We start from the raw sequence: 22,403 nt of genomic DNA on the forward strand, positions 1-22,403 counted from the left end.
TTTTTTTTTTTTTTTTTTGCAGGCGTGGGGCTCCACGTCACGCATCCTAGCGGTAGACGATCACGTACATGTCAGCCGTTCCCTTCTGGTCCCGTTCCTCGCGTTCTAAAGGGGAGAGGGAGAAGGACGGGAGGGAATGGGTGAGAAATCAAATATCCCCTTTCTCTCCTATGCACATGCCAATGTTCCCTTTGCGGACGGGCTCATCAAAACAACGCAACTCGCGCTTCCTGGCCCATCTCTCACCGCCTGCGACGTTGTAGACAGCTCACGTATCTGCAAAATAAAAAGCAAATCGAAGCGTGAAGCGCCGTCCTGGCTAACACGGGAAAACCTACTAGCCAGGACCGATGCTAGTTCATCGCACCCCCCCCCCCCCCTTCTTGGGGTTCAGCCTTGTTCTTCCACGCATCTAACGCATACAAACACAAACAGAATACGAACATGACACGCTAACACGCTTCTGCTCACGCTGTCGTTTACGGACATGTTCGCCACCTACCTCCTTGGACCCGGCCTAAGATTGTACCCTTGGGATGCAAGAGTCGTACGAACAGTGAGGGCCAATGCCGGCCAGCCCGCAACAGACTTTGCTCGCGTATGCATGTCGTGCCTGCGTATTTTTTTTTATTGTGGGTTACACACGGAGTGCGGCATGTACGTGCAAGTACATGTGTGTGTACAGTTTTGTGCTCGCCGCAAGCCCGAACAGAGGGTCTTCAGCGTCCGAGGTCCGGGCGAGGCGACAGGTTTGAGCACGACGAGCGGCACGGCGGCCGTACAAAAAGGACGCAAAACGAAGACCGTTTAAGGGGGTGGGAGTGAAGGCGTTCTGATTGCGTTGTCTTGCTCACGCCTCCACGCGAGCCTCGTCGCTACTGCTGAATGCAGGCCGGGCCTGACTGCTCGTCATTTCTCGGCACGCAGACGCTGGATCGACGGGATCCTGCTTTTTTTTTCTTTTCGCCCTGCTGCTGGGCATCAAAAGTGAAGCGGTTTGCGTGAACGGCGGAGCATCGAGAAAAGCGATCGGATGCAACAAAGGAAAACCGCGTAGGCCTTTCCCAAACGGGGCAAAGCGGCGTGTCTCCGGTGCTTGGAACGTCATCTTCTAGAACTTCGACCCGCCGACCCGGGGTTGATGTTGTGGCAGGTTGTGGTGTGGGCATTGGAGTATGTGGGTACTACAAGTATGTGCGTGTAAGCCGGGCCCGTTTGGCGCGGGCGGGACGGTCGCGGCGATGGGAAAAGGATGAACCGTGCGTAGCTTTGACTTGGGCGGACGATGACGTAGTGGATCTGGTTCGCAGCAGCAACCTAACCGGTGGTCGACGACAGGCAGCCCAAAACAAGCGCAGTTCGCGCCGGGGGCGCATCGGTCCAAGCGCGGGTTGCTCGACCAGAAATTACATTGCGAAAGGTGGAAACCAAAAAGAAATTTTTTCCTGAAGCTGGTTCGGAGCGAAGAGGGGGGGGGGCCATGACTCGGGGAGAAGGGGATGGGCAGCAGGGAAGGACGAAGCGGATGGCAAAATGGGCGAGCAGCCGGGAAGTGGGAAGAACGAGGAGCGACAGACGACGTTTGATGGAAGAGCAGGCCGGACGGGGGATTAGTGCGGCAAAAGAGTCGAAAGGAAAGAAAAGTATGGTGACTGGTTTGATGTTGCGTCATACATCGACAGTCAGACCGCGGACGTGGCACAGCTTGGAACGCATACACACATATACACATCCACACATACACAGACAGGACATGTCCTGTGCTGCAAAGCAAGAAAGGCAGATGAAGAACAAGACGTAGCAGGGGGGCCGCAGAGACAGGGAATGACGCCAGAAGGACTGGTCAGATCAAAAGTCGACTGTCGGTGGCGTCGGGGGATCGACGTTCTCTTGAGGAGACCAGGGCACCACGAGGGCAAAGAGGCCGTTCAAGCTTGGAACGGACCAGGGGTGGGGGAAAGGCGAGGGGCCACGCTTTGGCCGAAAGCCGACGAGATGACAGCCGGGAGAGTGGTGCTCTACTACGAATCGTGCTGATAGCAAGTACCGTCGTCGTCTTCGCGGGTACAGAGTGTGTGTGTGTGGGGGGGGGCCAGCGATGGGCAGGGCGGAGAAAGAAGGTGAAGAAGAATGAAAGAGGCCGAGAATGCTTGGGAAAGGATACGCGCTCGAGACGGTGGAACGCTGGTGTGCGTGCTTGGTTGTGTATATAGAATACAAGTGTGTACTGCGTGCGAAGCGTTACCCGTGCGATGGCAGACTCCGCAGTGTAGTCCGCACACGCTAGCAATTCGATCGGACTGCGTTTCTTTTCTTTTGTTCTGTAGCTGAAGCCGCTGCGTGGCCTCCGCCGCCGTCTGCATCGCGGGGACGGCTGGCTGGATGGCGGGCTCGATGGTTGTGATGCATTTCGCTGCTGCTCTCGGTTGCAACGTCTAGATAAATATGTATGTGTATATACATATATATATATATATATATATATATGCAGATATAAGATATATGTCTGTATAGAAGTACGTATGTATATGTACAGGCGCATTGGCATATATTCGTCTCTGGATATATACATACACACATTTGTGGATAATACATGCATATACTTATGTATATCAATATCAAATATAGTCCACATGTACACAATCGCTTTGCACGCATACGTCTGTCCGATCCTCCCCAGGAACGGAGTCGGACGACTGTCTGCTTGCCTGTACAGATCGTGTAACATGCAGGCCTCGACTCACAGTTTCTCGTGCTCTCTTGCCCTCCTCATGCTCCGTCAAGTCGTAACTCAATCTCTCCACTCCGCCTCGACCAGTCCAAAGACGTCGACATTGGTGCTCATTTACATACTCATCCCGGCCAACCACTCGCTCTTACTGCTCCTACTACTTCCCTTACACGACATCTGCTACGTTGTCGTGCACCACCTCCAAGCCGGTGTTCCCGCACTGGACACGCCGTGAGGCGCGACAGGATCCGCGCTGATCCTCCGCCTCGTCTTCCTTGACCGTCGGCAATCGTTACGGAAGTCAGACACCGCGCATGCGGACCGGAGAGGAAAAGACGAGCCGCAGCCCAAACCAAGGCCCAGCTATCGCAGCCCAAGGCCAAACGCGCCGTGCCAGGTCGCATCTTGCGAGCGCACCGAGTAACTCTGTGCACTGCCAGCCGACACTTGGCGTCTTCTGACGAGCCTGGAACAGACTCGAGCGGCGCGCGGGCACAAACACGTATCCACACCCAACACACGCGGGGAACCTTTTAGCTCCCATGAGCACGGCTGGTGTGACGGGGGCGATGCATGCGGGTGCGGGAGGCAACGACGAGAACGACAGCGACGTGCCACCACAAGTTCCAACGGCCGCCTGCTTCCACGCTACCTTCGGCCCTTTCGCAGCCTGGCCGAAGCTCGACCCTGCGTCCTCTCGCGTCAACGGGGCTACTGCTGCTGGAAATCGTGGTTGTGGGTGAGCCAGCCGAGGGGCAGACGGGCCAAAGAAACAAGGCCAGACGGACACGAACGCTGCCAGCCTGGTCCGACGCTGCCAAAGGCTGGCCGAAGCACAGAGACCAGCGTCCAGCACGGTGGTGCACTGTTCTTCATCCACCACGGCTGACAGCTCCGTTGTTTGGGTCGCTACCGCTGGCCCGCCTGCTGCCCGCTGCCGCCTCCCGCTCGTCGAGGGCGGCCGCCATCCGAGATCTGGACGCCTTCTGAACACCAATCTCCCAGCGCGCCCTTGGCCGCTCTTCTGCAGCCGGCTTCGTCTTGGCCCTCTCCGTCCGACCTGTCCGGGCAGCAGGGCAAGTGGACGAGAAAAAAACGCTGGTGCAGAGCGGGCTGTTCCCTGCAGACGCGGTCAGGCCTTGCGCAAGCAATCCTGGCGCATCTAAGGCATCAAGAGCGACATCATCGTCTGCCACCGTGCGCGCGCGCGAGCGTTGCGTCTTCGCCCGCCGACCATTTGTTTTATTTTTTACAATCTTCTCCCCTCCCCCCCCCGACGCTCTAAATCCGCCAGCGTCGCCCCAAATTCGATCGTCATCGTCCTGACCCGCCGTTGGGCTCCGGCCAAAGACTCTCCCCAGGCCTGGCCCGTCATTCAAACCCAACCTCGTCGAACCGGGCTGTCACGACCCAAGACGCCGCCATTGGGATCGCCCTCCTCCAAAGCATACTGCTCTTCCCTCCCCACCCGCACTCACATTCCACCCGCTCCGAGCCCCGTCAGCTGTGAGTTGGCCTGCTTCTTTTTCCCTTCTCAAGCCTTCCGAGCCCTTACTTTCTTCCATTCACCTTCCCTCAGCAGCCTTGGTCGTGGGCACTTCGCCGTGCTCCCAGTCGTCCAACCGCTGGCGTGATTTCGACCTCAAAAGACACCAGTCGTTCGATCTGTCTGGAATTCTTGCCAATTGCCACGCCTTCCAATGTCGGCCCCATCGACAGACCGGACGACGTGCTGCCCCTCTTCCCTTCCTTTGCCCTCTTTCGACGTCCATCAGCCCCTCGCCCTCCTCGCCCGCCGCCACCGCCTGCCGCCACTGCGTGTACTGACCGGCTATGGCTGCCTCTAGTATATCGGCCTCTCGACCTTCCTCCACCGCGCCGCCGCACTTGCCTGCCCTCTATCCGACAACCTCGCTGCCAAATCCAGTGCCCACCACCCCGTTCAAACCACTTCTCCAGAAAGGCTTCTCGACCCTCACGTGCAGAGCGTGCGAGGCCTTCAAGATGGGCTCCCGCTACTACAACTCGAAGCGGTCCGCCTCGCCGGGCGCCCAGAGAATCGTCGTGCCCGGCAGGTCGTCCGACACGGGCTTCATCTCTTCCTCGTACGGCGGCACCTCGTACGCGGGGCACATGCACGGCTTGAGGGACGACTACCGCCACCCCTCCCTCTCCTCCGTCGCCCCGCCCCGCAAGACGACGGGCGTCATACCAATATCGACCGAGATCGTGTACAAGGATTCGTATCCGCTGTCCGCCTCGAGCGCGGGTGCGCCGAGAGAGGCGTACACCGGCAGACCTCGCCGGTCGTCCGACCTCCCCCCTCCACATCCTTCTCTGAGGTCCCGCCCTGCCGCCGTCGTGCAGGAGGTGACGCCCCGCCCGCTGAGCCCGCTCTCCCGCAGCTACGAGCCGAGGGATTCGTACGTCAAGTCGAACACAAGCGTGCGGCGCTCTGAGCCGAAGGCGAAGAAGCTGTACAACGTCGGCGACGACGGCTCCGCCAAGCTGATCGCCGAGACCGAGGAATACAGGGACTCGTCGCGGCGCGAACGGGCAGGCTACCACCTCACAGGCCGCTCACACCGCCCTCGCGAAGTGGACGAGTCGGCCTGGTCGTACACGGACGCCGTCGGCATGTACAACGAGACGGAGCCGATCCGGCGGCCTCGAAGAGGAAGCGTCGACGGACGACGTCCGACGAGCGTCTTGGAGCTGCCCTCGTACGCGCCAAGCTACCACCGCAACTCGAGAGACTACGGCCCCCCGCCGAGCACGCGCCAGTTCGACAGAGTCAACAATGTGACGCGCAACTCGAGCGTGCGTGAGCCCGTGCGGGGCTCCTCACGCGATCGCAAAGGCTCGTATGACACGTACGGTCACCGCGAACCGTACGAGATGCCACTCCGACCTTCGTCCACCATGCCCGTGGTCGTCAATCAGCCTGAACCTCGCCACGCGCGCGACGAGACGTACTACCCAGACGACTACGACGACTACAGAGAGCCGCGTCGGCCCCACCGACAGTTCACGGACGAAAACGTTCAGTCTCGCGGCTTTGGCATCCGCATGCCGAGCGTGGACCGCCACGCTGGAGGCTCCAGCTCGTCCAGCGCCGAGCCGCCCATCCCAAGATCGGTCTACCCACAGGCGTCCGCCCTGTACTCGGAGCAGCCGCTCGTCAAGATCCCCAGCTCGTCCGAGTACGTAGCCCCGGCGCAGCAGGTCGACGACCGATGGGACAAGCACGAGCGCCGTGAACGCGAATACGACCGAGACCGGCTAAAGGACTGGGAGAGACCGAGGGAGCGAGAATACGAGCGTGACGACCGCTCAGAGAGACACCACCACAGACGCAGCACTGCGGACGGCGTCCGCGATCCCTCCATTCCCAATGCTGCTGCCGCCGCCACCGCTGCCGCAGGCCTAGCTGGTGCGGCGGCTGTGGGCGCAAATTATGAAAAGAAGCGAGTCGAGAAGAGATACGAGTCGGAGGACGAGCGGACGCCTTGGCCAAGACGCGAGCTGAATGATCGTGAAGACGAGCGGGAACGACGCTACGCCGAGCGCGACAGGGATGAGCGTGACAGGAGGGACAGAGACGAGAAGCGAGACAGAGAGGACCGTCGAGACCGGGAGGAGAAACGGCGCGAGGAGAAGCCAGTACTCGACCCTGACGAGGACTACCGACGCCGTGTCCAGCAGGCCCAGGCCGAGCTGGGCGCTTTGCCAAAGTCGCGGTCAAAGGAGGACGAACGAAACGACTCGGAGCGTGACAGGCAGCGGCGGCGCGAGCGCGAAGAACGCGAGCGTGAAAGGCGACAGTCCAGAGATAGAGACTCGCGGCGCGGTAGTGACGACAACGCCGTTCCCAAGCGGTCTCGCGCCCCCTCCGTCGACTCACATTCTCTTTCCCAGCACAACCGACCTTCGACCACCGACAGGGGCTTCGTACAGGAGCCCGAATCGATGATGCCTGGCACCTACCCGCGCGAAGCACAAGCTACCGCAGGAGCAATGCCACCACCACCACCACCGTCAACCCAGCAACCTCCAACGAACATCGTGCCGCCAACAGCCAACGCCACGCTTCCGGTGCCGGACGTAGCGCCACGATCCAAGTCCGTGGATCCCAGCTCAGGCACGAGCTCGGGCGAGCGACGTGTCACGATCGTCGAGCCGCCAAAGGATGACGGCAAGGCCGCAGATCCCCCGCTCAAGGGCATCCTGCGCAAACCGACAGAAAAGTTCCCTGAGCACCCTACCACGCACCGCGAGGGTGTCACTCCCCTCAAGGAGCGTCTGAAGAAGGAAAATGGCGGCAAGGAGATTCCCGAGGGCGCCAAGTGGACCAAGATCGACAGACGACTGGTCAATCCGCAAGCCCTGGAAGAGAAGGGGGAGAGATTTGAAGAGAGGCAGGACTGCGTCATCGTCCTCAGGGTCTTGACCAAAGATGAGATCCAGGTGTTTGCCAACAGGACGGCAGAAATCAGAGGTGCGTTCCCTTCCCCAACCACACTCCCTGGATTGAGCACAAGAACCCCCAAGGGATGTAAAACATTGACGCTGACGAAAAGCCGTGAACAGAGGAGCGGGAACAGCGATATCACCGCGAGAGAAAACGACATAGTTCGCACGGACATCGATCTTCACATCACGAGCGCGACACGTCCGACGATTCGGACAACCGCGAGTACCGTCACTCGTCAAGGCGATCGCATCGCGACGACGAGAAGGAGTCGCATCGCCACGGCAGGGACGACGGGGGGAGCGACAGGGACCGAGAACAGCCTCGGAGCAGTCGAAAGGACTCCGACAAGGACAAGTACGAGAGCGAAAACGAAGCCGTCATGAGAGCCATTGAAGAGGGTAGGCGGAAGGACAGAGGAAGCAGAGATCTGAGGGAGGAGTACATGAGCGGGGCTCTGAATGGTAGATGAAGAGGCAAGACCAACAAACAACCCCCCCTCCCCCCTCTGACGACGATGGGCTCTGTGTAGATAGATGTATACGCATATAAACAAAGACGTCTGAACGTGCTTCATGATTCGCGGGCCCGCACCTACGCATTCTCCTTTTTGTTTTTAAATCAAAAGGTGGAAGAACAAAAAAGAGGCAGAAGAAAATCCCATGCTTCCTTGAGTTTCTTCCTTCGCAGGTGGGAAATCAAGGCCGCCGAGCACGCAGCGTTCCTTTTTTTCGCGGTCAATTTTTATTTTTTTTTCCCTCTTTTCTTTTTGGCATCAAGCCCACTTTTTCCCCGTTCCTTTGATGCGACTTCTACAGTCTCTCTTGCGGCGTCGACCTCGTCTAAGAAGAAGAAGAAGAAGAAGAAGAAGAAGGGGCAAGAAACGGGACGAAGGGAAGAAAGCACCAAAGGCGGAGAGACAAGACGGCCGCCTTCTTTTCTAATCCAGTTTTATTTTTCGTTCGCACCCAAAGCTGCAGGTATATATTCTGTTGATGGGACGAAGAAATCCAAGAAAAAAAAAAAAAAAAACTCGATTCTCTTGCCGCCCTCCTCTTGAGCCCAAAAAGCGAAAATTAAACCCCCCCCCCCTTTCCAAGCAGAATCAAAAGCAAAGATGATGATAATGATGATGGAAAGATGTGGTCATGTTTGAAAGACTTCTTTTCTTTGGGTTTTTTTTTTTTTTTAAATTGTCGCCAAACAAGGGGGAAATCCTTATGCTCTGCGATTGTATGCATTGTCCAGAACGTCGTGAGCGCAACTTGCGTCAAGTGTTGGATGCGCGGCCACCCCGGAAGAAAAACTCAGACGACATAGAAGCGTAGACGCAAGCACCGTCCTTCCGTCTCTCCCGCCCCTCTTCTTCGCGGTGCGATGATGGGGCTGCGTGGAAAAGGCTACGAGGTGATATGGATATAGGGATGAGGGGGGGTGAGGGGGGGGGAGCCATGGATTTCTTCCCCCCCCCCCCCCCCTCTTTTTTTTGTTTATTCTAAGACAAAATGAATCAAAGAGAGAGAGAGAGAGAGAGAGAGAGAGAGAGAGAGAGAGAGAGGGACGAAGGAAGCGAGGGAGCGAGGGAGGGGAGGTCGATCCGGCGTATCCTGTTGTCTTCACGGCTCGACGTCCACCTCCTGAGCCGACAGCAGCGCCTGAATCGCCTTGAGCTTCTCGGTGAGAAGCAGGTTGCGTCGCCTCAGTGCCTCGTTCTCCTTCCGCAGCTTCGAAAGCTCCGCGTCGCCGACCTCGGTCGGAGTCAGCGGCCGCTGGGCGGCGGCCAGGTCGAGCGACTTGTGCTCCTCCGACGGCGTGTACTGGCCGTGGGCCATCGTGGCGGCCGACGTCGTGCCGCCCGTCAGGTGCTCGGCGGGGGCGGCGTCGCCTCCGTGCTCGGGCGACGAAGCCGGCGCTTTCGTCTTCTTCTCCTCCTCCGGGGCCTCCGCCGCGTCTTCGGGCTTCGGCTCCTCCGTCTTCTTGGTCTGGCCGTAGCCCTGCTTCATCATGGGCGTGTTCATCAGCGCGTCCCAGTTGTGCAGAACGGGCCCCCACATGTTGCTCAGCTTGTTCTCGGCCGCGCCGCGTTCGAAGACCTCGTCGCCGTACGCCGTGATGGCTTCGCTGAGCGACCGCTTGCCGTCCCGCACGGCGACGAGCGCCTGCACGTAGTTGTGCGCGTCCTGCAGCGCGTTGTTCAGGCCCTGGGCCCGGAACGGAACGATGGGATGCGCCCCGTCGCCGGCCAGCGTCACCTTGCCGTTCCAGTTCGGCCACTTGACCGGGTTCGCCCAGTACTTGATCGTGTCCTTGGGGATGAAGGTGTCGTCCGGCAGCCACGCGACGGCGCTGCGCCACGGCTCCGCGTACTTGCTGGCGGCCTCCTTGAAGACGCGGAGCCGCTCCGCTGGCGAGTCCGAATGGGTGGCGCCCCACGTGCTCAGGCACGTCTGGTACTTCCACTCCTCCGGCCGGTCGAGGTCCGGAATGTCGACCGGCACGATCATGAACAAGGTCGGCTGGTCGGGGTGAGCGCCGAACTTGTACATCGTGTCCAGCGTGTTGCGGATGAAGCGGGCCTGGTCCGGCTTGTACTTGTTGCAGATGTTCACGAACGAGCACGGCGCAACGCTCAGCGCCGCCGCCTCTTCGCCCAGCAGGGTCGTCCTCCCGACGCCCTTGATGCCGTCGGCGCAGACGACCGTGTCTGCCGTCGCGGTAGAGCCATCGCTGAACGTGACGGTGACCTTGTCGCCCGCCTCTTCGATCTTCGTGCAGAGCTTGCCAAACTGTGCGTTTTTAAAAAAAAAATTTCCCCGTCAGCATGGCCCTCTTAAGATCTGGCCTTTTGCATATGCAGATCGATACGGGAGATACTTACGTGAATCTCAACGTCGTCCGACAAGAACTTCCGTAGCTTCTCCCGGTTCACACGCACGGCGATGCCGCCCGGGATCTTGGCCACGAGCTCTCCAGTCTTGCCGTTGTACAGCGGCAACGTGCCCAGTCGATCCGGGCCTGGCTTGTCGTGGGGATCCGATTTGATCTCATCGAAGCGGTCCAGCATCTGCTCCGGCAGCGTGTTCTTGAGATACTCGGTGCCCCAGAGCAGGGCCATGGACCAGTCCCGCTGGTGATGCGTGTATGCATGCTCGTCTTCGCGCTCGTAAATCGCAAACTTGATGCCGTTCTGCTCGATCGCTGATCAGCCAAGCGGTCGCCAACGATAGGCTCCGGGGCTTCAAAACCCCCTCTCGCCTTGTCGATCCCGCCAACCACGATCGCGGCGTCGCTAGTGGAGTCCGACACCGCGTCGCCGGCGTGCAGGACGTCTTGCACGACGACGAATCGCGTCTTGGGCGACGACGTGGTGACTGGAACTTACCTTTTTCAACCCCTGTGCGATGAGAAGGCCGGTCTGTCGGATTTTCCCATCAGCCTCTAGATTCACGACGTGTCTGCACGAGCTACACAGCTAACAGGCTGTAGATCGAAATCGTGCAGAGAGCGATGCGCGAATGACTTACTGAACCTGCGCCGAGCACGATGACTTGCAAATCCATGTTCTCGTACCCAAGGTGAACCAAGAAAAGATCGGCAGTGATACAGCGGCCCGGGTGTGGCCCTCTTGGGGTTTTTTTTTTAACCTTTTCTCGAGCTACCTCAAAACGTTTAAATGAAAAATACAGGTTCGAAGACAGGTTGGGTGCTCACTGTCGCCCAGAACGAGATCTCCAAGGGCGAAGCTCCGGAATTTCACCCGCTCGACGTCGCGAACGCTAGCGACCGGCCGGCTGGAAGGTTTTTCCTTTGTTTGCGAAGACGAAGAGTGAAATACCCGTTCGAGGCTGGACCAGTTCCTTCGCCTCGCACCCACATTCCACGAAGGATTCGGCCTCGCTGCGGCGTGGTCGGGTGTTTGGAGACGGTCGAACCCTGCCGGTTGCATTAGCATCACGCAATCACCGCCGTGAGACGTTCAACGTGCAGATTCCAGCGCTGCGGTGAGCGGCTTTGATTCGCCTGTCGATCGATACCGCCGACTGGCTCGGAAGGGGATGTCGCGTGAGATGGAGCGAGGGAAACGAGCAGCAGCAAAAACCGAATCCAAGCTCCGGACTATAAGTTATCTTCGGGGTCACCATGGCGATCGTCTGCACGGCTATCACCGTCTTGCACCGAACAATCGCTGTTGTCGGCCCAGTGCGGTCACCTTTGTTTTTTTCCTTTCTTTTTTTTCTCCCTAGCTTCCCCTAAACCCCTCCATCTGAAGACAAATGGCCGCGCCGCCAGCGGCGACGAATCAACTTCAGACGGGAGACTCGTCGACTGTGGCCTTTTTGCTGTGTCCTGCCATGAGACGCTCCGGAACCTGCGGAAGGCGTGCCGTTCATGTCGAGGTCGGGCAGCGGCTCAACCGTCCCTGAAACCTCTGTAGGCTCACACCAATCTTTTTCTTGGAAGGGTTGAAAAGGGGGGGGTTTTTGGTTGTGGATGGTCGATCGCGACCGTATCCAGGCATTCATCCGCTCAGCGTTCGACGCCAGAAGCTCCCGTTCAGACGGTCCGGCACACAGGCCCGGCGAGACACTTGGCTGCTGGGGCTGCTTGACGTGTGCTAAGAAACGAATGTCTGCTGGGGAACCGACTGATCAGACTGACTGTGTGGCGATCGTCAAGAGACGCCACGAGCGTGATGGACCAGCCATGGCTGGGCGAGTCCTGGGTGAATCCGTTTCTGGAACACCAAAAGCATCCACGCGCCTCGTGGTCGTCCCAATATAGTCGACGTCAGCCCCAGAAAATCCTTTTTCTGGGGAAGGCCGATGCTCTCTTGTTGTCTCTCTTGTCTCTCTCCCTCTCTCCTCTTTTTTTTTCGGATTGTCATTGGACCGTCTTTCATCGGATTCACATAGTTGTGTTCCAGATTCTCGAATGGCCCTAACGGCCGCCACAATAACTAGTTCATCAAAAGCTGATGACATATACTCGTAAATGATACTGTCATGGAGAACGCCTCAGCAAGCATTGTCTCACCCGTCATCGTCATCAGCTTTCCCTGATCATGCCCTCCTTGGCAACGTCGGCTCCGCGTCTCCTGCAAATCGGGCCCTTTTGGCCGCTTCCTCACCACCACAGCTTTTGGGTGTGGATCCTTCCACACTTTGTTTACGAATTGACACATTCTGTACGTAGGCCTCTTGGTTGTGAATTCTCTATGACTCAGCTTGTTCGAGCCTTCGCTTCGACAAGGCAGGATCCTTCTTGGGGGGGGGGGGGGGGCCTGTATACTTGCCTCCCATCGCCCTTTCAAGCAGTGGGGATGTGGAACGAGCATTCAGGCTCTCACGGGGGTCCCAACGTTGGACAAATGATCAAGGGCGAGTCGAGACGCGAAAGGTAGTGCTTCCAAACACGTTTGAGTTGCGACATGGTCTCTGCCCCGGACCAGGCACAAGCACATGATTGGGCGCGGACTTGCAATCTTTTCTCTTTTGTATTGTTTTGCTACTTTCCCCTTACTTTTTCCTTCCGCTCCGTGGCTGCTCACATGCATGCCAGCCATGGGTGCCTCGTGGTCGTTCGTTCATCCGTCTGCACCAGGCCCTGAGTCCCAGCTAGGCCGGTGCAGAGATATGATTCACACCAGCAACTACCCTTCAGCAAACGCGCTTTCGGGCCGTAGCTTATAAGCACACGTTTGAAGTACAGAGGTACATCCATCGGGAATCTGACCACCAGCTGTCCCAACACGAAGCACGAAATCACACATCTTGCCTTTGGCGTTTGACGCCACGCCAACTACACGGCTACGGCAGCCCCCCTCCCTTTCGCGTGCTGGCCATGTCACTTCTGTGTCAGCCCTCCTCAGCATCTTAAGTCATGTTGGCACCCTTGTTCGTCTTGGGCGTCTTCTGGGTCAAGGAACACGATTCCAGATGCCTTTGATAGAAGCACGTGTTCGAGTATTTTTCAGCCTCCGTAAAAGATTTTCATATACAGCGTCAGACTGTTCGTGTTTCCTACACAGAAGATTTGATGACAGCTGGCTTGTGGAAGCTTCCTGCGACCTGACGTAGCTTTCATCAACTTAGCGCATCAAAGAAGGACAGCATAAGCTCCTGTGATTGTGTGAACGGTGAGATGTACATGACAGCTGGAGGATATACTGTCACTTGCTCCCTGCGTACGTCAACGTATGGCGCAGTTCGCCATTGTTAGAGAAAGAAAAAATGAAAAAAAATAATAAAAAAGAAGACTTCTCAAACACGCATGTCCTCTAAAGTTAGTGTTCCAATGCTGCGGAGCTCCGTGATTGCGGACGAAACACGTGATCACGTGTCAGACTGATAGATCCTCAAGGGTTAAGACGCAGTTTCGAGGCCATAGGAAAGACTTGTGAATGATACTCACTCCATTAAGAGATTGACTCGTCACGGAGCATGGAGATGCTACGAAAATTGCACAGCCTCGACGGCCTGAGGGCAAAGCCAGAAACCGATTGATGCGGGCCGCATTTGGGGTAGCACCAGGCCGGACTGCTCGATGTGTTTCGTCTTGTCCCCACCAAAAAAGACCCGTAGATTTGCCTTCGGATGGATTCTTGCAGCTTCTTTGCTGCGATGTTGGCTGGCTTAGCCCATGGCGACGCCACGACGGCTCTACCGCCGGCCGTTCGACCACCAGAGAGAGCGAACTGCCCCTTCGAAGAACATGTCTGCTCTCCGCGGTAGCGTGACGGGAACCCACAGATATCATCGAGTCGCTGCGTCGACGCTTCGCTCACTCAGCCGTCGCCGGACACACGCGACACTCAACCCGGGCCGAGCGTTGATGACGCGATGGGTCCGACCGACCAGCGGACACGGAACACCGCGTCCAGACGAAACGGCTGAAACACGTGACGACAGCGAGCGAATTTCTGCGGAGAAGATCCTTGACGGCGGCCAAATTGCTCTGGGGAAACGGAACTAGAGTCTGCTGGCGTCTGCGGGTCGTTTGGGAGCGGGCCTGTTCTGCTCACCGAACCTCATCCGCCGCTAATCCCAATTCGCCCAATGCCTCGGTGGCTGGCCATCTCCAACCTCTCAACCCCCACGACGGCTACGAAAAGCGGAGACGACGTCGAGGCCTTTTTGGCTTCGCGCGCCGTGTCGGGACGGAGTCAACAGACGCTCGCTTCACCGAATGCCGCTCCACGGATGCTGCACTGCCGTTCCTTGAGCGTCCTTGCTTGGATCCAACAAACCTCCCCCCCCCCCCCAACACGCTTGTTATAAAAATACAAGTCCTCCAATCGTTCCTCTCCTCTCTGACGAGGCTCGCGTTCAGCTTTCTTGGCCCTTGATTGCCTTTGCGCCGTGCGGCGAGACACCCACCACACTTCCACTCTCCCCGTCATCACGAGCCGACCTCTTTCTTTCCTGCCCGTCTAACCCTCTCCACTCCGCAGACTCTGCTGTTGGGACCTGCTTTAGCAAACCGCGACCGCAGCTCTTCTTGTCACTGCTCGCCTCCTCTCCTGTCTCCCGCCAAGTCACTTCGCCGAGATCTGCAAGCGACCTACATCCACGATGCCGTTCAAACCAGCCTCCTGGGTGCCGCCGCTGCCCTTCGAGATCCCGGACACCGTGCCGATCAGTGAATTCATGTTTGACGAGCGGTACGGTCGGTATCCTCTGCAAAAGTCCCGCACGCCATTCATCTGCGGCATCTCAGGCAAGGCGCCGAGCGCGATAGAAGTCAAGGCTCAGATCGAGGACCTGGCCAAGGCCCTGAGCAAGGAGTTGGGATGGCAGCCCAACGAGGGAACAGAGTACGACAAGGTCGCTGGCATGTTCAGCGTCAACACAGTACGTTCAGCTGGCCGCTTCCCAGGCCCTGCACTTGCAGCAAGGTGGCTTTGACTGAACATGCGCAGATCGACTACCTTACGGCGGGGTGGGCCGTTCATCGGCTGGGAGGCATCCTCACTCCGGCCAATGCACAGTACTCGACGTCCGAACTGGAATACCAGTTGAGGACGACTGGCGCAACTTGCCTCTTCACCTGCCTCCCTCTCCTCGAGTCCGCGCTCACGGCGGCAAAGAACGTGGGCATCCCCAAGGAGAAGGTGTTCCTCATGGAGCTACCGGCTGCTTTTACTGGCGGCCTCTCAAGCCCCGGGTTCAAAACCGTTGCCGAGCTCATCGCCGAAGGGCGAAAGATCACGTCGGACCTGGAGCCTCTGAAGTGGATCAAGGGCGAGGGCAAGAGACGGTGCGCGTTCATCTGCTTTTCTAGCGGCACGTCGGGGCTGCCAAAGGGCGTCATGATCAGCCACTACAACGTCATTGCCAACACGATGCAGACGTGCGCGTTCGAGGAGCTGTGGCGGAGGTCGAAGAAGCCCGGCCCGGGCGACGAAGCGTATCTGGAGAATGCGCTGGGGGTCTTGCCCATGTCGCACATATACGGGCTGGTCGTGACGTCGCACGTTTCCTGCTGGCGCGGGGACGGCGTCGTCGTCCTGCCAAAATTCGAGTTCAACATGCTCATGAAGGCGGTGCAGGATTACAAGGCCAACACGCTGTATCTCGTGCCTCCCATCATCATCTTGATGACCAAGAACAAGGACGTCATGGCCAAGTACGACCTCAGTCACGTCACTGGTATCTTCACCGGCGCGGCGCCGCTCGGCAAGGAGACGGCGGACGAGCTGAACAAGATCTTCCCCAATTGGAAGGTAAGACAGGGCTACGGCCTGACCGAGACGAGCACCGTCGTGTGCTCGTCTCCCGAGTCCGACATCTGGCTCGGCAGCTCCGGCGTGCTCATCCCGGACGTCCAGGTCCGGATTATGGATCCGGACGGCAAGGAGATCACCGAGTACGACAAGCCTGGCGAGCTGTGGGTGTGCGCTCCTTCCGTAGTGCTCGGCTACCTGAACAACGAAAAGGCCAACCGGGAAACATTTGTGATTGCGGACGACGGCAAGCGGTACATGCGCACGGGAGACGAGGTTCTGGTGCGCAAGAGCTCCAAGGGCAACGAGCACCTGTTCATCGTGGACCGTATCAAAGAGCTCATCAAAGTCAAGGTAGGTGAACTCCCCCAACGTTGGAAAGCAAGCTCGACAGGCGGGACGAACTTTTCGAACAGACGTGGCTAATCCGCTCTTGCTTTTTTGTACAGGGTCTTCAAGTTGCTCCCGCCGAACTCGAAGCGCACCTTCTCACCCACCCGTCCGTCGCCGACTGCGCCGTCATACCCGTGCCCGACGATGCCGCTGGCGAGGTGCCCAAAGCATTCGTCGTCAAGTCGGCGTCCGTGGGCCTGGAAGAGTCGGATCAGCTGCTGGCACGGGACATTGCCAAACACGTGGAGAAGTCAAAGAGCAGGCACAAGTGGCTGAAGGGCGGTGTCGAGTTCATCGACGTGATACCGAAGAGCCCGAGCGGCAAGATCTTGAGGAGACTGCTGAGGGACCGGGAAAGGGAACGAAGAAAGAAGGCGGGTGCTAAGTTGTAGTTGAAGCAGGTGCTTTTGCGCTCGAATGGCCTTTCGCAAAAAGGGACGGACAGAGGACTGCAAGGGAACGTTTGAGGCTCTGTCAGCGGGCAGAGCATGCTTCACCACATGCACTGTATCAGACGTCTTTTGTTTTGCGTACCTGTGACCATGATTGCCGGAGAGGACGCGATGCCTTCGCGCACCATTATTCGCCAAAGAATGTATCTATAGCATATCCTGAGGTTCGATCCGATTATTATGTTCGTCGACTAGAGATGCGTTTGAAAGAGTACAGTGGGCAGCGCGCTTTCAAGTCCCAAATCCGTTCCAAACAGAGTCGATTCTTTTAGGGTTAGCTTGTCTCTTATCTCCCTGCTTCAACCTGGCCGCCATGTACTGATCTTCGTCACAAGTCGGAAAAAACCCCTTGGACGACTTAGCCATAATCCCCGACCCGCATGTCTGAGGAAGGCTGAGCCGCGGGGACACCCGAACAAGGCGATGGCGGGGATTGGCTGAGTATTATCAGCAAGGAAGGCAAGGCCTGGAAAGAAGACAATAGCCGGCTGGAGACAACTCAAGACAAGAGAAGCGAGAGGCGAGAGCGAGGTTCGTTTATTTGGCTTGATATCACATGACGAGATGAGCATATGGCCGGCACGACGAGCTCTTTTTGCTTTCAACTACAGCCTTGGAGCCCAAGTCGATCATCACGGACTTTTCTTCTCTAGCCTTCCGCGGGCAGCGTTGGATCCCCTTCCGTCCTGGCCTCCATGACGGCGGCCACGGCTGCGCGAAAGACGGTCGACAAGAGCACGGGAAGAAAAAGGCTGAGTCGGATGTAGGCCGCACGACAAGAGGGACAAGCGCTCGACGTCAGCGCTTCTTGGTCAGCCACAGATCTACCCCGCGACCCCCGGCTGTTGCTGTGTGACCCGGCTCGGGCTACGCGTGCTGCTAAACTCGTTCGAACCCAGCGTCCACCAGCGCCCACGCCCACGTTGGCTCAATGCCCGCCCTGGCCTGCCAGTTTAATGTCCCCGACCGACCCGAGGACGCTGGGCGGGTATTGAGGGAGAGTCGCATAGGACGCACAAACACACACACCTCGCCGCCGTCCGCTAGTTCGGCTTTGATCTGCTCGCTATAAGAGACGGCGAGCTCCCTGCTTGTCCCCGTGAGGCCTGTTGTCCGCTGCCAGAGAATAGCCATATACTGTTGCTGGACCACAAGCCCCCACTCTCCCCCCCCCCGAACGATCTGCACGCTTTCTTTATTGCGATATTGTCTGGCGCTGCAAATTGTTGACTGCGTTTTGCTTGCACCTTTCTCTCCTATTTTTTTTTCCCTTTTTCCACACCTCTCCGCTGCGAATAAGCCTACTCGTTTGTGGCCGTCATGTCGAAGCGAACGTTGGTTGAAAAGCATGGAAGCCAGTATATCTACAAGGCCGACACGACGTATCCCATTCCGAACGTGGATCTGTTGACCTTGTTGTTTGGTGCGTGTCCTCCACCCCCCAAGTGTGCCGAAAAAAAAGACAAAAAGAATCGATGAGCAAAGAAGAGAGGGAAAAGAAAGAAAAAATTTCGAAGATATTCGTCCTAACCGTTGACGTTGGATATAGAGCACCCCCAATGCGGCGCAAAGGAGAACACCATCATTCATGTGGACGCTGAAAACCCGTCAAACGCTCTCACAAAAGCTTCGGCCCGCACTCTGACCAAGCGCATCGCCCACGCGCTCAGGACCCAGTACAACGTCGGCCCAATTGCCCTCGGAAAGGGCACCAAGGGCGCAAAGAAGAAGGACTACGTCACTTGCATCTCGGCCGGCAACTACCTCGTCCCGTGCATGTTCTACGGCGTTGTCGCAGCGGGCGGCATCTTCTCCTCCGTCACGGCGAGTGCAACGGTGGAGGAGCTTGAGCGCTTGATCAAGCTGGCCCCGAGCGAGCTGATCATCACGAGCGCAGAAACGAAAGAGACCAGCGTTGCGGCGGCCAAGAAGTGCGGCATCCCCCTCAAGAACGTGCTCGTCATTGACGTGCCCGGCGTGGCTCTGCGGAGAGCCAGCGACGACAAGGACATCCTCACCAGAAAAGAGCTCGACTGGCGCGTCATCACCAACAAGAAGGAGCTCGAGAACACGCCGCTGTGCCTCATCTACTCGTCCGGAACGACCGGCCTTCCCAAGGGCGTGCCGCTGACCCACATGAACATGGTCGCCGAGTGCATCCTGGGATGCGACCCGATCAAGAAGCAGATGGACTTTGAGTACAAGACGATCGCCCACCTGCCCGTCGCCCACATTGCGGGCATGCAGGGCTACTTTGTGAACCCCTTCTACATGGGCGGTCCGACGTACTGGATGACCAAGTTCGACTTTCCCAAGTTCCTCGAGTACAACAAGAAATACGGCATCACGTTCTTCTTCACCGTCCCACCCATCTACTTGCTCATCGCCAAGATGCCCCAGGTGACGGACCAGTTCGACACGTTGCGTATCGCCATCAGCGGCGCCGCCCCTATGGGCAAGGACCTGCAGTACGCGGCGAGCGCAAAGCTGGGCAAGGGCCAGACCTTCATCACCCAGACTTGGGGTCTGAGCGAGAGCACCGGCTCGGCGACGTTGCTTGGCTACGGCGAGAAGGACGACACCGGCTCCGTCTCGCGGCTGCTGCCGAACTGTATGGCACGGTACGTATCCTTAAACCCCTGAGAATTGACGGCAGTCCAGTTTCGATCGTTGCTAACTTCTGCATCCGCGCAGGATGGTGGACGAAGATGGCCACGACGTGGAGCCTGGCAAGGAAGGCGAGATCTGGCTACAGGGCCCCGTCATCTTCCGCGGCTACCACAACAACCCGGCCGCGGACAAGGACTCGTTCGAAAACGGCTGGTACAAGACCGGCGACGTCGGCGTCTTCAAGAACGGGCTGTTCTACATCGTCGACCGGCGAAAGGAGCTCATCAAGTACAAGGGCATGCAGGTCGCGCCGGCCGAGCTCGAGGCGCTGCTCATCTCGCATGAAGATATCCTCGACGCCGCTGTCATCGGCGTCGAGGCCGAGGGCACCGAGGTACCCCGCGCGTACGTGGTCGCAGATCCAAAGAAAATCTCGGAGCAACAGATCAAGGACTTTGTCAAGCAGAACGTCGCGCAGTACAAGCAGCTCCGGGGCGGCGTCGTCTTCATCGACGCCATCCCTAAGAGCCCCAGCGGCAAGATCCTCAGAAAGGATCTTCGCGCCATGGCCAAGAAGGAAGCCCCCAAGGCTAAGTTGTAAGGGGGCACATGGCATAATTATACACACCCACACACACGTATATATATGTAGAGGAGTGTGTGTGTGCGTGTGAGGTACTGTGAACTTTTCAGCGCATTCTCGGTTCCGGCTCTTTGCCACGCAATATACGTCGCCGGCGTGTTTGTTATAACCAGCTCTGACCCCGGGCTTGAATCGTTTTTTCGTGATACGGATGCTTACGCCATAGACCGCGGGAGAGACTCAATTAGATGGTAACCAAATTGCTGTACAATGTAACCATACAGACCGATCAAGACTCTTGCGCACTCCTTTTTTTTCACCTCGCATATGACACGGAATGAAATCGAGTGAGACGAGGCCGAATGATGAGCTGGATTGTCATCTTCAAACGCTGCCCTGCGCCTGATCCATCACCACTGATGCTTCCGATCATTGGCTTGTTCGACAGCCGACGAAAGGACGGTATGTATGTGGTGCTTGTAGCACTTGTTTCGGCCGTTGGGCAAAGAGCACAGGGCCACAAGACTTTGTTTTCATGATTCTGGTGCATAAAAAGCTCCGCACTCTTCGCACCCACCTCCCTTTTTATTTTTTTATTCGACTGTACTTTATCAAGTATACATTGTCTCTTTCCCAAAAGACCGAAGTTAGAACCACAAGTACAGAGTAAAGGCATGAACGCTGGTTTCTTATGCAAAAAGATAGATCACTCGTGCAGAACAAACGCTGAACCCCGCTCTTCACACATCATCATGATCGTCCCTCGTGAACCGCTTCCTCACTTCATTCGGGAACGGTTTCGTGTATCCCGGTCTCGGCACTTGAGAGCGCTCCGTGACCACGGTTTGGTCAACGCTCTTTGAAGGTTCGGAGACTGGGGCCGGTCGAGAGGCGCCAGCCTCAGCCGGACTCGACTCGACGACCGGACGTACAACATGGCCGTTGTAACGCTTTTCGGTCAGGCTCTGGAAATTCTCTGGTGTCATCGAACCGACCACCTGGGTCGAATGCCCCATCGACTTTGCCGTCTTCACGCTGAACAGATCGGCCACGGTGGTCAAGACCATCTGATCGCTGTAGTCGTCGGCAATCGCCTCGTCGATGACGTGTATCTTCTCTCGGGACATTTTTGTGGCTAGCTTGCACAATTCGAGACACCGCTTCGAGATGTCGATGTCCTGCTGTAACCTCTGACGCTCGACGCCGCTGCCAGGATCGTCCTCCACGACAAGAGTCTCCAGACGTTGTCGAAGCCAGCCGATGATCTCAGCGAGACTGTCTCGATTCTCGTCCATGAGTCTGCGTGTTTCTAGCTGCGCCTCGAACGCTTTGTTGACCGCGTTTTTGGAATCTTCCGAGGTCGCTTCGTTCAGCACGGTCGACTCGCGGTTCATCAGAGCCTCTATGTACGCCCACGCGTCTTCGCAGATGCGAAGACACTTCTTCGTGACCGCCCTCTCGTCCGCTAGATCTACGCTGTCTTCCGATTGCTGGGCGCTTCCACTACGATCCAACGCCATTTTCTCCTCGATTCGCTGCAGATGCAACTCGAGGCTGTACGACGTGTCCTTGACCAACTCCATGTATTCCTGAAGGAACTGGCGCGTGACTCTGGAGTTGTGCCTTGTGCGCGGTGATTAGTATGGCAGAATCGAGGAAATTCAACTGGAGTGGTGCTAACATGGTTATGATGCCCAAGCCAACTGCTATAGTCGACTTGTAGCTAGCGATCTGGTCTATAAAATCGTTGATGTCGCCCTTCCTGAACTCCAACCGCGTCCAGTCTCGGATTCCGGTCTTTGACTTTTTCCCAAATGCTTGCATCGCCTGTTCGAACTCGCGACATACTTCGCTGCATCGTTTGACCGGGTCTTTGAGCAGGTCCCACATCTTGTCATCTATATCTTTTGCTTGCGCTAATGAGTCCAAGATCCTAATCATATCATTAAGCTCGTCATCGAGCTTCTTCAAGGTCTTGTCACGGCCTTTGTAGCTCTCCACGGTTTCATGCAGCAGCTTCGTTGCCTGCGCCGCGGCCGTGATGACGGCCAGAATGGCAGCCGACACGCTCAAAGGATCAGTCATGACGATCTGTGGCACCTGTCTCTCTGCAGCATCCTCTGGCAGGATTAGATCAAGAAAGAAAAAGGACACCTGGAATTCACCAAGGCTTACGCGTTGTTTAAGTAGCGACCTGGCATGTTCATCGACTGACTCTGACAATGCTTGATTGGTTGAGATAAGCGCCCCGCCACGTCTGGGAATGTGCCTTGCGGACAGCAACTAATTATTGCATCTGCTGTTTCGACTTTCGGACGCACCTCAAGACGCGCGCGATTAAATGAGCCCACCAAAAGGATCCTTCCGAAGTTAGTTTTCCCTGGGCGTCTCTATTAATATATTTTAGATCAGATGCCGTCGTCTGTGTCGGGATCTCCGCT

General features: G+C 57.3%; 6 protein-coding genes across 8 annotated transcripts; 4 read left to right on the forward strand and 2 right to left on the reverse strand.

Moving 5' to 3' along the window:
• Positions 1–1,256: 1,256 nt before the first annotated feature.
• Positions 1,257–2,370, forward strand: PV09_07892 (uncharacterized protein). Its single transcript, XM_016361722.1, has one exon. The coding sequence runs from the start codon at positions 1,481–1,483 to the stop codon at positions 1,799–1,801; it is 321 nt and encodes a 106-aa protein (XP_016210404.1). The 5' UTR covers positions 1,257–1,480; the 3' UTR covers positions 1,802–2,370.
• Positions 2,371–3,995: 1,625 nt separating this feature from the next.
• On the forward strand, positions 3,996–7,781 carry PV09_07893. Of its 2 annotated transcripts, XM_016361724.1 has the most exons (3): positions 3,996–4,237; positions 4,579–7,229; positions 7,322–7,781. In XM_016361724.1, the coding sequence occupies exons 2-3, from the start codon at positions 4,736–4,738 to the stop codon at positions 7,672–7,674; spliced, it is 2,847 nt and encodes a 948-aa protein (XP_016210406.1). In that variant the 5' UTR covers positions 3,996–4,237; positions 4,579–4,735; the 3' UTR covers positions 7,675–7,781. The 2 variants fall into 2 exon arrangements, with proteins under 2 accessions (XP_016210406.1, XP_016210405.1); XM_016361723.1 differs by having other exon boundaries at positions 3,996–7,229.
• Positions 7,782–8,656: 875 nt separating this feature from the next.
• Positions 8,657–11,899, reverse strand: PV09_07894. Of its 2 annotated transcripts, XM_016361725.1 has the most exons (5): positions 11,188–11,899; positions 10,727–11,135; positions 10,585–10,617; positions 10,081–10,389; positions 8,657–9,988 (listed from the first exon to the last, which is right to left on the reverse strand). In XM_016361725.1, the coding sequence occupies exons 2-5, from the start codon at positions 10,760–10,762 to the stop codon at positions 8,819–8,821; spliced, it is 1,548 nt and encodes a 515-aa protein (XP_016210407.1). In that variant the 5' UTR covers positions 10,763–11,135; positions 11,188–11,899; the 3' UTR covers positions 8,657–8,818. The 2 variants fall into 2 exon arrangements, with proteins under 2 accessions (XP_016210407.1, XP_016210408.1); XM_016361726.1 differs by having other exon boundaries at positions 10,081–10,617.
• Positions 11,900–14,461: 2,562 nt separating this feature from the next.
• On the forward strand, positions 14,462–17,145 carry PV09_07895 (uncharacterized protein). The gene is made up of 4 exons (XM_016361727.1): positions 14,462–15,052; positions 15,121–16,278; positions 16,374–17,042; positions 17,105–17,145. Exons 1-3 carry the CDS (start codon positions 14,774–14,776, stop codon positions 16,707–16,709), a joined length of 1,773 nt encoding a protein of 590 aa, XP_016210409.1. The 5' UTR covers positions 14,462–14,773; the 3' UTR covers positions 16,710–17,042; positions 17,105–17,145.
• A 790-nt stretch (positions 17,146–17,935) lies between these two features.
• Positions 17,936–20,239, forward strand: PV09_07896 (uncharacterized protein). Its single transcript, XM_016361728.1, has 3 exons — positions 17,936–18,192; positions 18,319–19,390; positions 19,464–20,239. The coding sequence occupies exons 1-3, from the start codon at positions 18,090–18,092 to the stop codon at positions 19,978–19,980; spliced, it is 1,692 nt and encodes a 563-aa protein (XP_016210410.1). The 5' UTR covers positions 17,936–18,089; the 3' UTR covers positions 19,981–20,239.
• A 165-nt stretch (positions 20,240–20,404) lies between these two features.
• Positions 20,405–22,336, reverse strand: PV09_07897 (uncharacterized protein). The gene is made up of 2 exons (XM_016361729.1): positions 21,644–22,336; positions 20,405–21,585 (listed from the first exon to the last, which is right to left on the reverse strand). The coding sequence occupies exons 1-2, from the start codon at positions 22,045–22,047 to the stop codon at positions 20,703–20,705; spliced, it is 1,287 nt and encodes a 428-aa protein (XP_016210411.1). The 5' UTR covers positions 22,048–22,336; the 3' UTR covers positions 20,405–20,702.
• Positions 22,337–22,403: the final 67 nt, after the last annotated feature.

Source organism: Verruconis gallopava, assembly GCF_000836295.1.
Source record: "Verruconis gallopava strain CBS 43764 unplaced genomic scaffold supercont1.34, whole genome shotgun sequence".
In the NCBI taxonomy this organism is placed as follows: Eukaryota; Fungi; Ascomycota; class Dothideomycetes; order Venturiales; family Sympoventuriaceae; genus Verruconis; species Verruconis gallopava.